At 44.5% G+C, this 12,236-nt stretch overlaps 1 protein-coding gene across 2 annotated transcripts in view; it reads left to right on the plus strand.

Annotated features, from left to right (window-relative positions):
• Positions 1 to 12,236, plus strand: part of ZDHHC20 (zinc finger DHHC-type palmitoyltransferase 20) — a 124,240-nt gene that overhangs the window by 91,158 nt on the left and 20,846 nt on the right. Inside the window, exons 6-8 of one of the 2 annotated variants that reach the window (XM_068266954.1) lie at positions 4,402 to 4,434; positions 4,526 to 4,646; positions 7,344 to 7,379. In XM_068266954.1, the coding sequence (XP_068123055.1) occupies positions 4,402 to 4,434; positions 4,526 to 4,646; positions 7,344 to 7,379 (190 nt within the window). The remainder of the gene's footprint in view (positions 1 to 4,401; positions 4,435 to 4,525; positions 4,647 to 7,343; positions 7,380 to 12,236) is intronic. The other variant, XM_068266955.1, reaches the window with a different exon arrangement.

Consider the following 12,236-nt stretch of genomic DNA (forward strand, 5'->3'; position numbering starts at 1 on the left):
GTGTAGAGTATGGCTCTCATACTACATGGAAGGGGGTAAAATTGGTCTGTGATCTTTCATTTTCAAAAGACTATGGTCTGATGTGTGTATGAGTCTTAAAGGGATACTGTAGGGGGGTTGGGGGAAAATGAGTTGAACTTACCTGGGGCTTCTAATGGTCCCCCGCAGACATCCTGTGCCCACGCAGCCACTCACCGATGCTCCGGCCCCGCCTCAAGTTCACTTCTAGAATTTCAGACTTTAAAGTCTGAAAAACACTGTGCCTGCGTTGCCGTGTCCTCGCTCCCGCTGATGTCACCAGAAGCGTACTGCGCAGGCCCAGTATGGTCTGTGCCTGCGCCATGCGCTCCTGGTGACATAAAGGGAAACGAGGACACGGCAACGCAGGCGCAGTGTTTTTCAGACTTTAAAGTCTGAAATTCCAGAAGTGAACCAGAGGCGGGGCCGGAGCATCGGTGAGTGGCTGCGCGGGCACAGGATGTTTGCGGGGGACCATTAGAAGCCCCGAGTAAGTTCAACTCATTTTCCTCCGACCCCCCCCCCCCCCCCCTACAGTATCCCTTTAAGTGTCACTGCACAAAAGAGTGGACATGGGCTGTATATGGAGATTGCCATATTTATTTCTTATCAACCAATACCAGTTGCCCGGAAGTCCTGATGATCTCTTCGACTGAAATAGAGTCTAAATCACACACCTGAAAGAAGCATGCAAAATCTTGTCAGATTTTTGTCAAATATCTAAACTGCATGCTAGTTCAGGGTCTATGGCTAAAACTATTAGAGACAGAGGATTAGCAGGACAGCCAGGCAATTAGTATAGTTTAACATAAATAAATGTCAGCCTCCACATCCCTCTCACTTTAGGTGAGATGCATCCCCTTATTAGCTTATGTGATTGGCTCCCAGTGATCACAGGTTCGGAAGCCAATGAAGTCGGCTCCTGACTGGCTCACAAAGCTCTGATGTCATAGCGACAGCAGAGCGAGTGGCCTGCAGCGATGGCAGAGTGGCGCGATCAGTGGGAGCGTGTGGCGCTGTAAATAAAATCTACTCCCTGGCAGGGATAACAGGTCCCACACGGTGTAGATTTCAATTAGCTGCATCTGGAAGCATAATAATTTTATTTTATTTTTTTACATAAGTACTGGTAATTAAAGAGAGCCAGAGACGAAACACCCTCATGTATTTTACTACATTTATCAGTGGGGACATGACCGTAAACACCTACACTGCTCTCTATTTCATTCTTCTCTGCTCAATTTGCCTGTAATCAGCCCTGATAAGAATCCCGGACTGAGCATTCAGTCTAGGTTTGACCTGGAATCATAATAGCTGAGTCAGTCTTCTGTAAAGTCCTTTCAAGCCCAAGCTCGCCACCTTCTGGCTCAGCTGCAGCCCTGCTTGTCTATAGTTTCATAGAGCCTAGACAGCACATCCAGAACAACTCGTAACCCGTAAGCAGAAGGGTTATGAGCCGGCGGCCATATTGGATTTTTCCTGGAGCAATAATGGATAAAAAAACATTCAAAAAGGCACACCAGAGCGGCGAAATTGTCAGGTAGAGCAATTTATTCTTTACAAGCCATCGACTGATATGTTTATTTTGTGTGAAACGTTCATCTCTGGTTCCCTTTAAAGAGAACCCGAGGCAGGGTTCTAACAACAAAATCCCCATACAGAGGCTGGGTCTGCCTCTAGAGCCCAGCCTCTGTTGCTATTCAGATTCCCCCTATGCCCCCCCCCCCCCCCTCTCCTGCACCGCTCCGGTCCCCGCCCGCGTCCCTTCCCTCCAATCAGCAGGGAGGGAAGGGATGTGGGCGGGGACCGGAGCGATGCAGGAGGAGGGGGAGCGGTGAGAATGGCATTATGGAGGTAAACACAGCCCGCTCTGACAAGCTGCGTGTCATTTATGGGGTCTCGCAGAGTTATTGCGGTATCAATAGCGACACAGCTGAACTGATTAACCTGACTTTTATACATAGGAGACTGCAGATTTTAGCATCTGGGTAGTCACTCCTCCTTGTCTCTTCTGTACTCCTAGCTCCTAGACATCCATTGTGGAATTATGTAACAGGCCACCTTTCTGTGTCCTTACTTTAACCACTTCAGCCTTCAGTGTTTTTTCAGCTTATGCATCCAAGCAACTTTCACCTCCCATTCATTCGCCAATAACTCTGGGCTGGTGCTCACCAGAGCGGTTCTGAAGCGTTTTCTAAAACGCTTGCAGGGGGAAAACCGCTTGGCTAATGAAAGTGAATGGGCTGGTGCACACCAGAGCGGTTCGTTTTTTCCACAAACGCATATAGGAAAGTGGAAAACCGCTCTGAAAAACGCTAGATCAGAGCGTTTTTTCAGGCGTTTTTGTTACAAAAGCTGTTCAGTAACCGCTTTTACTGTAACAATATTAGTAATCTGCTACACAAAAACGCTTCAAAAAACACTAGGCATTTTTAGAAAATGTATCTAAACATGCCTAGGAATCGCTCTGAAATCTGTTTCAAAAAAGTCTAGCGTTTTGCAGATCTGCTAGAGGTTTTTGGTGTGCACTGGGCCTTTATCACAACTAAATTATCTATAGCTTGTTTTTTCCGTCACTAATTAGGCTTTCTTTGGGTGGTACATTTTGCTAAGAATTTTTTTCTCTAAATGCACTTTAACCTTTTCGGGACCGGCCGCCTACCCCCCCTTAAGGACCAGGCATTTTGCGCGGGAGGGGGGGTGCGTGCGTTTGGGGGGGTCAGGCGGCCGGATCCCGTCTGTGGCTGGCTATATTTGTGTCCCCCTATGGTGGCCTGTGTCCCCCCCCCCCCCCCCTTCTGCCAGCAGCCTTCACTCACCTTCCAGGCTCCAGCGATGAGCTGCACAGGACCCTCTTCTCCGGCCGGCATCTCCGTTCTATCTGACGATCAGTTCCCGGTCGCGGCTTGATGACGTCATCCAGCCGGGACCCTGCGCTGGCGTCAAACGGAGCGGAGATGCCGGCCAGAGCGGAGGGGGGCGCCGATCGTCGCAGGGAGGTGAGTGGATCCTCTTCTTTCACCCCCTGCCGCCGCAGCTGTCAAACTGATCAATACGATCGGACGGCGATCGTAGTGATCACGTGATCAGCAGCCATACGCGATAGCTGCTGATCACTCGGGGGAGATGTCGAATGTCATATGACAGCTTAATCTCCCCCTCCGGGTGCGCACGATCGCGTCGGGAGCGTAAACTGCGGGCCGGCGTAGATCCTACGCCGCATCAGGCTAGAACAGCCACAAGTGCGGCGTAGGATCTCATAGAGGCGGTCCCGAAAAGGTTAATGGAAATATTATGAAAAAAAATGGAAAAATATAATTAGATTTCGGCCATTATAGTTTTAAAATAATACATGCTGCCATAATTAAAACCCATGTATTTTATTTGCCCATTTATCCTGCTTATTACAGCATTTCAATTATGTCCCTATCACAATGTATGGGCCAATATTTTATTTGGAAATAAAGGTGCATGTTTTCTGTGCATAACTATTTACAAGCTCATAATTTAAAACATAATACTAACATACCCTCTTGACATGCATGTTTAAAAAAAGTTCAGACCCTAAGGTAAGTATTTTTTTTATTTTATTTTTTTAATTGTATTTTTTTTTTTATTAACATTTTTATTGGAGTATTTTTCGGAGAGTGTGGGAAGTAATTCGTTAATTATAAATGTAAGTGTGGTAATGTTTATTTTAAAAAAAATTGTATGTAGGTGTAATTTTATTATTTGGCCACAAGATAGTCTCAGTCTTTTTTAGGCATCCAGTAATCGTATAGTACGCTTACAGGGAGTGAAGAGGGGATGTGTTACTACTTATAGAAGCCATCTGTCTTTCTAATGGGGACTTAGATCAATCAATGTTAACTGCGTTCCCATTCATTGAGCTCTGAGCTAACGGGCGGCCGCGGGAGCGCGCTTGATCGCCAGCGGCAGCCCGCACAAGCAGGGGCAGCCTTTTGAACGTAGTAGCTATGTCCAATGGGCTTAAGTAGTTAATATACAGAATTTATATTAGTCGTAGGTGTAACATTTGAGGCTTCCGCTATCCTGTACATTGAAATTGTGCAGCCAAGGCTCTACATGCACGGAGGTTGTATGTTCCCTCCTCCCCATGTCTTCATGGGTTTCCTCCAGGCACTCAAGTTTCCTCCCACATCCCAAAAACATACAGATAAGTTAATTTGCTTTCCCCCTAAATTGGCCCTAGACTATGATACATACACTACACGATACATACATAGACATTATAACTATGGTATGGATTAGATTGTGAGCCCCTCTGAGGGACAGTTTCTGACAAGACAATATACTCTGTACAGCGCTGTGGAAGATGTTGGCGCTATATAAATAATAAATGGATTACCGTATGTCTTGCAGATGTGTACTGAAGATGGACCATCACTGTCCTTGGTAGGTGCCATTCCATTATATATAGATTGTATTGTTTTGCGTCTGACATTTGTTACTCTTCAGTTCAAACTGCTCCTTTTTTTATCCCCAGGGTGAATAACTGCGTGGGATTCTCCAATTATAAATTCTTCCTGCTGTTCCTCATGTACTCCTTGCTGTACTGCCTCTTCATTGCTGCTACTGTTCTGCAGTATTTCATTCGCTTCTGGACGGTAAGGGGCTGACTGTTTTACTGGGGTTCTGTAGGCTTCAATGTTCTGATGTTCTGTAGGCTTCAAGGGATAGTCACTTGTAGCAAGCATAAAGATGCAAGGTCCAATAACCTGGTGACCTGTTTTGGTAGAGTAGGTGAAATGCTGTGAAAGAATAGTTTGTTGGAGTTTTAGTGAATTGGATTCTCACTGGTGGTGCTATTTGCCCAGTGAAAGGAACTTTATAACTGAATATCTTTTTAAAGCACAGCACACAATGAAAAGTCTTTATTCCACATATAGTTGAGAAATTCACTGCTCTGCATTTGTTCTGCCAGATCAAAAGCCTCGTCTACACGAGGCGATCCTGCGGCTCAATTAGCCGCCGGATTGCCTCTTCCGCAACCCTCGCGCGTACCCGCAGCGTCCCCGCTCGCCCGCGCGTGCTTAGGATTCGATCCTCCGCTCGTCCCCGCCGCTTATCTTCCGCTCGATTCCCTGCCATTGTCCCCTCGTGGGGAGCGAGCAGGGAATCGGCGGTGGCGAGATCCGACCTGTCGGATCTTATCAATCGAGCCGCATTAGCGGCTCGATTGATAAGGCACATCGTGGAAACCTTGCTCCGTGTAGAGGGGGCTAAAATATCTTATTGATTCTTATCAGCAGCTGTGCATAGACTGCAAAGGAGCTCTGCTGTGGCTGTCTCCCCATACAATAAACACTGAGGCTTAAAGAGAACCCGAGCTGGTCAAAACAGTTAAACTTCAAATGATCAAATAGAAAAAAAATTACACATACCTGGGTGCTTCCTCCAGGCTAATCGGTCCTTCGCTGTCTTTCTCTGCCACCTAGAACCTCCGTTAGATGCCCTGTTATCTTCGCCAGTTGGCACAGGTACAGTTCAGCCATGTGCGCTCCCCTGTTGCGCTTGTGACGCAGAACACTTCCATCTGGGGGAGCGCGCACGGCCAGACTGCGCCTGCACTGACTGCCGAAGATAACTGCATCTACTGGAGAATCTTGTGGAGCAGGATGGCGAGGCCTGAAAGGGGCTGGAGGAAGCCCCCAGGTATGTATAATTTGTTCACTATTTGATCGTCTCAGATAAATCTTCTGAAAGTGGACACAAGGAAAAGAGAGCTATGCACCTTGTGTGTTTTTAGAGAGAAGAGCCTGTCTAATTCCGCCTCATCTTCAAGTAATCATAAGTGCAATTTGATCTCTCAGCTATGTTAGCACAGAAATTTAGCAGTCCTCGGCAGACAGAGCTAATATGTAAACACAGGGTGTTAACCCTTGGTCTGCTTCCATGAAAGCAGGACAAAGACACACTGCAGTGGTGACACTTTGTTGTAAGCTGCTACAATGAAATGTTTTTCTTTAAAGACTATTCTGCTGTTGCTTCTCTTTTAGAGCAGAGAGGAAGTTCTGAGTTCAAGTCCGCATTAAGTTTGTATAGTCACCATTGAACTGTGTGGTTATTAGCTGTTAAGGAAAAGGCCATTAGGTAGCTTTTAGCAACACTAACATGTTGTCTTTAGCACCCATTGGGCTGTACATCAGTTAGCTGTAGCATTAATACCCCTGCTTAGAGTGAAGGATATTGATTATCTTCTTACAAACCACCTATCAAATGATTTGATACATTAGGTAGCAAGCAAAAAGTTTTTGAAGAAAATGTGTTGAAAATTAGAAAAAAGAGAAACCATAACCGTTTTGGCCAAATTACAAAGGCTAGATGACTGGGGTCTGATAATCTCCAAAGTAGCATGTTTAGGAGATCAAGGCTAAGCCCAGCTGGTCCAATCCCATAGAAGAAATACTTGAGCTCAAATTGACAAAAAAATATGCTGGCTATGACTGAAGTATGTCAGAACACACAGTGCATCATTGCATATGGGACTGCATAGCTGCACATCAGTTATATTGTCCGTGCTGACAGCTGTATATGGCAGCCACCAATGCCCCCAGACCACCCTGCCAGTGTTTTGTCAGACAGATCACATCAGCCGAGGCATAGAGCAGAACGGAGCTCTTGCAAAGTAAGCAACGTGTCTGCACAGCCTCGGGCCTGCATTGTCTCCTGAGGGATCGGCTCCCGATCTCAGGCGGGGAAACCTTAATAGATCATGTTTAGCTTTCAGCCTGATGGAGCATCCATTGGATGTGGTTGAAAATAGAAGACTGAAGACTAACAGAGGCTCTACCTTGCAATTAATAGGACTTGGGAGGATCTGCTACTAACCTCTTGGTAATAAGCTACCAAAGGACACTTTCACTGGTCTATTCGAGTCCATTTTTCAGTAGGACAAAGGGGGACCTACACAGTATTAGGCAGGTGGTGTTTGTTTTGGGTAATAAGTGTGTATCTGAACAGTACAAGAATCTTGATATTGCAGACAATTCATTTTATGGCTGCTGGGGACATCCGTCTCATATTACAGTACAGAAATGGGATTTTTCTGTAAGAATTTGAGGGGTACTTTGTTGTAATGGTTTTTTTTTTTTGTTTTTGGGTTTTTTTTATATCGAGTCCTCCAGCTACAAAATACAGTATAATGAGCTGAATATGTACCTGCTTCCATTTCATAGCAATGCACTTCCCATATAATCCTTATCATACATCACCCTGACTGACCATGACCCTTTCCTCCCCATGCTGTCATCTGCTGATCAGTCCATTCAGGTGTCTAATGAATTGTCTTTGTTTGCGTAAAGCTTTGCCGCAGCAAATCTGAAGAGTCTTGTCCCCAGGTAAAATACCCAGCTGCTGATTTATTGCTGTCCATTCAGCGTTCCCACAAGAAGTAATGCTAAAGGTGTATCTGTCACCCATCCCTTGTGGAGGCAGTGATTTAGTGAGCTGAACTTTCCAATTCAAGAGGCGTTTGTGGCAAATGCCACTTAAACCCAGTGAGTTTGCAAAGGGCAATCTAGAGAATCTAAAAAGCATCAACCCACAGCAACCAGAACTCCATATATGTACTTTTACATGCACATACACACAATGCAACAATATTTCAGGGACACAGAGAGATCTCTTTATCATTCCTTGGTGAAGGGATGTCTGCACAGCCCCAAAAGTAGTGTTAGGGTGATAAATATAAGGCATAGGTGGGCGAGGTTAGGTGTAGGTAAGGTGGGGGGGGGGGGATTAGTGTAAGGCATAAGCATGGGGGAGGTTAGTTAGGCGTAGATATGGGGAGGGTATGGGGGAGGATAGTGTCAGGTGTAGGTAAGGGGGAAGGAAGTGTTAGGTGTGGGTAAGGGGGGAGGATAGTGTTAGGTGTAGGTACGGGGGGAGGATAGTGTTAGGTGTAGGTAAGGGGGGAGGATAGTGTTAGGTGTAGATAAGGGGTAGGATAGTGTTAGGTGTAGGTAAGGGGGAAGGATAGTGTTAGGTGTAGGTAAGGGGGGAGGATAGTGTTAGGTGTAGGTAAGGGGGGAGGATAGTGTTAGGTGTAGGTAAGGGTGGAGGATAGTGTTAGGTGTAGGTAAGGGGGAGGATAGTGTTAGTTGTAGATAAGGGGGGAGGATAGTGTTAGGTGTATGTGAGGGGGGAGGATAGTGTTAGTTGTAGGTAAGGGGGGAGGATAGTGTTAGGTGTAGGTACGGAGGAATGATAGTGTTAGGTGTAGGTAAGAGGGAAGGATAGTGTTAGGTGTAGGTAAGGGGGGAGGATAGTGTTAGGTGTAGGTAAGGGGGGAGGATAGTGTTAGGTGTAGGTAAGGGGGGAGGATAGTGTTAGGTGTAGGTAAGGGGGGAGGATAGTGTTAGGTGTAGGTAAGGGGGGAGGATAGTGTTAGGTGTAGGTAAGGGGGAGGATAGTGTTAGGTGTAGGTAAGGGGGGAGGATAGTGTTAGGTGTAGGTAAGGGGGGAGGATAGTGTTCGGTGTAGGTAAGGGGGGAGGATAGTGTTAGGTGTAGGTAATAGGGAGGATAGTGTTAGGTGTAGGTAAGGGGGGAGGATAGTGTTAGGTGTAGGTAAGGGGGAGGATAGTGTTAGGTGTAGGTAAGGGGGGAGGATAGTGTTAGGTGTAGGTAAGGGGGGAGGATAGTGTTCGGTGTAGGTAAGGGGGGAGGATAGGGTTCGGTGTAGATAAAAAGGTTAGTGTTAGGCGTAAATGGTGGGGGGAGGTGTCAATGTTGGGCATAGGTGGTGGGGGGGTTAGTGTTAGGTTAGTTATGGTGGGGGTTATGTGGTTAGTGTTAGGCATGTGTGGGGGCCCCAGATAGTGTTAGGTAAGGGTGGGCAGTTAGTGCCCAAGGAGAAGTGGGGTGGGGGTACCTTCACAAGCGCAGTAATGTAGAGTATTGCGAGCGGAAGCCGTGCTTTTTTATCTCACCTGCTTCTATACTTATTATTCCAGATTGGTTGCTGTGGGGACTGCAGTTTGCCATCACTTTTGTTCTTTGCACTGACTTGCTGAAAAAAACAGCTAATAGTTTGTGAGCTGATAATTGCCTCTGAAATAAGTTTTCAGGCTACTGAATTGCTGCCTTCGTTGTATTTGGGTCAGGAATACACCATGCACCTCCATGCCATTCTGCAGGTTTCTGGGCATTACTGAGTTCAGTTCCCACGGATAATGCTCGTAGTTGGGTTTCTCACCACCTTTCTCAGATATCCACTGTTAATTCTAAGTCTAGCTATACAGGTGAAATGATGTAAATGTTTACATGTTGGGGATATTTGGGAGAAGTGATGGAAATCTTACTTGTAGTACGTGTTCCATTTAGTAAGTACGGTATGTTTTAGTGCATAGATAGTCACTGTGATGAACTAACTGCACATATACAGCATTGAAGAGCATTGGGCATGTATGTGGGGGTTACCTTCTGTGGCAATTTTGTAGATTTTATTGCATGTGTGCTAGATAAAGATAATTTTCCATCCTTTATAAAGGATACGTGTAATTATAACACCATTGTGCCAATTCACCTCCAAAGTGTTTCCTGACCAAGAATGCAATTATATTATTTTTCTGAACTGGTTCAGCTTGCAGCAGTTAATCTTGGCCCGACCTGATGAAGGTTTCAATTTAAAGGTAACCTGGGGGGAGAGACACATGTAGACTGTCATATTTTTTCATTTTAAACAATACACATTGCCTGGCTGTCCTATTGATCCACTGTTTCTAATCCTTTAGCCATAGACCCTGAACAAGCATGCAAATCACATTTCTTTCTGAAGTCTGACTGGATTAGTGCCATGCTTTTTCTTTTCATGTGTGTGATTCAGACACTATTGACCTGTTAGCTCAGCAGTGCTGCCAGGCAACTGTTATTGTTTAAAAGGGAATAAATATGGCAGCCTCTATTTCCCTAGCCTCAGGTTCCTTTTAAAAGACCTATGGAAGCAGCCATATTTATTTTTGTTGAAACAATACCAGTTGCCTGGCAACCTTGCTGAGGTTTCTGGTCAGTAGTGTCTAAATCACACACCTGAAACAAGCATACAGCTGATTTTGCTAGATATGTCATAGACATCTGATCTGCATGCTTGTTCAGGGTCTATGGCTTAAAGTATTAGAGGCAGAGGATATCCAGGACAGCCAGGCTGTGTGCATTATTTAAAAGGAAATAAACATGTTAGCCTCCATATCTCTCTCACCTCGGGTTCCCTTTAAGTCTTGATTTTTTTCATACATATCCGCTTTTATCCAACATATTTGGCTTACAGAGTAATGAGGGAAGGGTTGGAAGAGTGACCAGACCTAATACTAGTTACTGAATGTGCTTCTGAGGCTGTTGCACATGTAAGCGCAATCTGTCCTTCCTCAGGGCATTGTTTCCACCAGCTTTTCTCATACCCACCAATGTTTGGCTTGGCTTAAAGGGACACTACAGCAAAAAACTGTAAAATATGTGCAAACATATACAAATAAGAAATACATTTTTTCCTGAGTAAAATGAGCCATAAATTACTTTTCTCCTATGTTGCTGTCACTTACAGTAGGTAGTAGAAATCTGACAGAAGTGACAGGTTTTGGACTAGTCCATCTCTTTATAGGGGATTCTCAGGGATATATGTGTTTTCAAAAGCACTTAGTGAATGGCAGTTGCTCTGTCCAACTGCTAAAAAACTGTTTAGAACGCAGGGAAGCCTTCCAGCATCATTGTTTAAATCCTTTTTAGGGAATATCTTTATAAAGAATAAAAGCCTTGCTGAGAATCCCCTATGAAGAGATGGACTAGTCCAAAACCTGTCACTTCTGTCAGATTTCTACTGCCTACTGTAAGTGACAGCATTATAAGAGAAAAGTAATTTATGGCTCATTTTACTCTGGAAAAATGTACTTCTTATTTGTATATGTTTGCACATATTTTCAATTTTACAGTTTTTCGCTGTAGTGCCCCTTTAAAGAACACCTGTATCAAGATGGATATGGAGGCTGCCATATTTATTTCCTTTTAAACAATACTAGTTGCCTGGCAGCCCTGCTGATCATCTGCCTCTAATACTTTTAGCCTTAGTCCCCGTACAAGCATGCAGCATATCAGGTATTTTGACATTCTTGTCAGATCTGATTAGACGCAGGACTGCCATACAACTGGCATCCTTTTAAAAGGAAATAAATATGGCAGCCCTCTTACTTCAGGTGTCCTTCAATGCTGCATCTCTCTGCTACTGGCCTCACAGTCCCCAGTTAAGTTGGCCACTAACGGCTCAATTTCTAGCTAAAAATAGTTTGAACAATCTTAAATTCTTCGGAAGTGAAATCATTCACTACACCATCAACGAACCAATCTTTGCTTCCTCACAACCAACAAGAAAATCCAAATTTTGGTTTGACAAAAATCCAATTGGATTTTATAATCATTCATAATTGATTGTGCCCATTGACTGAGATTATTTACAACCAATGCAATCAGAATTTCTGATCGCTCGAACGATTTTTTGCTAGAAATAGAACAGTTCGTGCCCATCTTGACATCCCAAACGTGTCCTGATGTTTGCCTCATAAGAAGATATAATTCTCAGTGGCTTGTACAAGCAAATTATTGTAAACAGCACCGCTGCAGACAGATCAGTAAAGTGGACACACCCATGCATTTTTTTTCTCATCAGTTTGTTTTTACGTCGTCTATATTTAATCATTTCCAAGATTGCAGTTCTACCTTGCCTGTTTCTGGAAACAAAGCTCAGCATGTGTTTATTACTTTTGAATGAAACTAAAAAAAAAAGTTCTGGTCCAGAGAGTAACCCCACATTGGCAATGCTTCTGAAATCAATGCTCTATATGGCTAGTTGTCCATTTTAAAGGGGCAGTCCTCTGGTGCACTATAACAAATATATTCCCCCATCACTTGTTCTCATCAATGTTCATGTCTAGAACTCTTTCTTTACTTCTAAAATGGACATGTTGCTTCACCATAATGAAATTTCAGACACACTATTACTTTTCATGTCTATAAATGCTCACTGCTCCTTTACAGCCAGTCACCTGTGGAAGAACCCAGTACCTTAGAACCTTTGGAGACCAGTCAAACTTTCTTTGGCTTGGTGCAATGGTCAACTGTTTTAAACAAGGCCCTGCTCCCATAATACAGCAGAGGCTACACCTACTTTGCACCAAGCTATTCACATTACAGTGTTGTACGAAAGTG

This window comes from Hyperolius riggenbachi, chromosome 2 (genome assembly GCF_040937935.1).
Source record: "Hyperolius riggenbachi isolate aHypRig1 chromosome 2, aHypRig1.pri, whole genome shotgun sequence".
Classification (NCBI taxonomy): Eukaryota; Metazoa; Chordata; class Amphibia; order Anura; family Hyperoliidae; genus Hyperolius; species Hyperolius riggenbachi.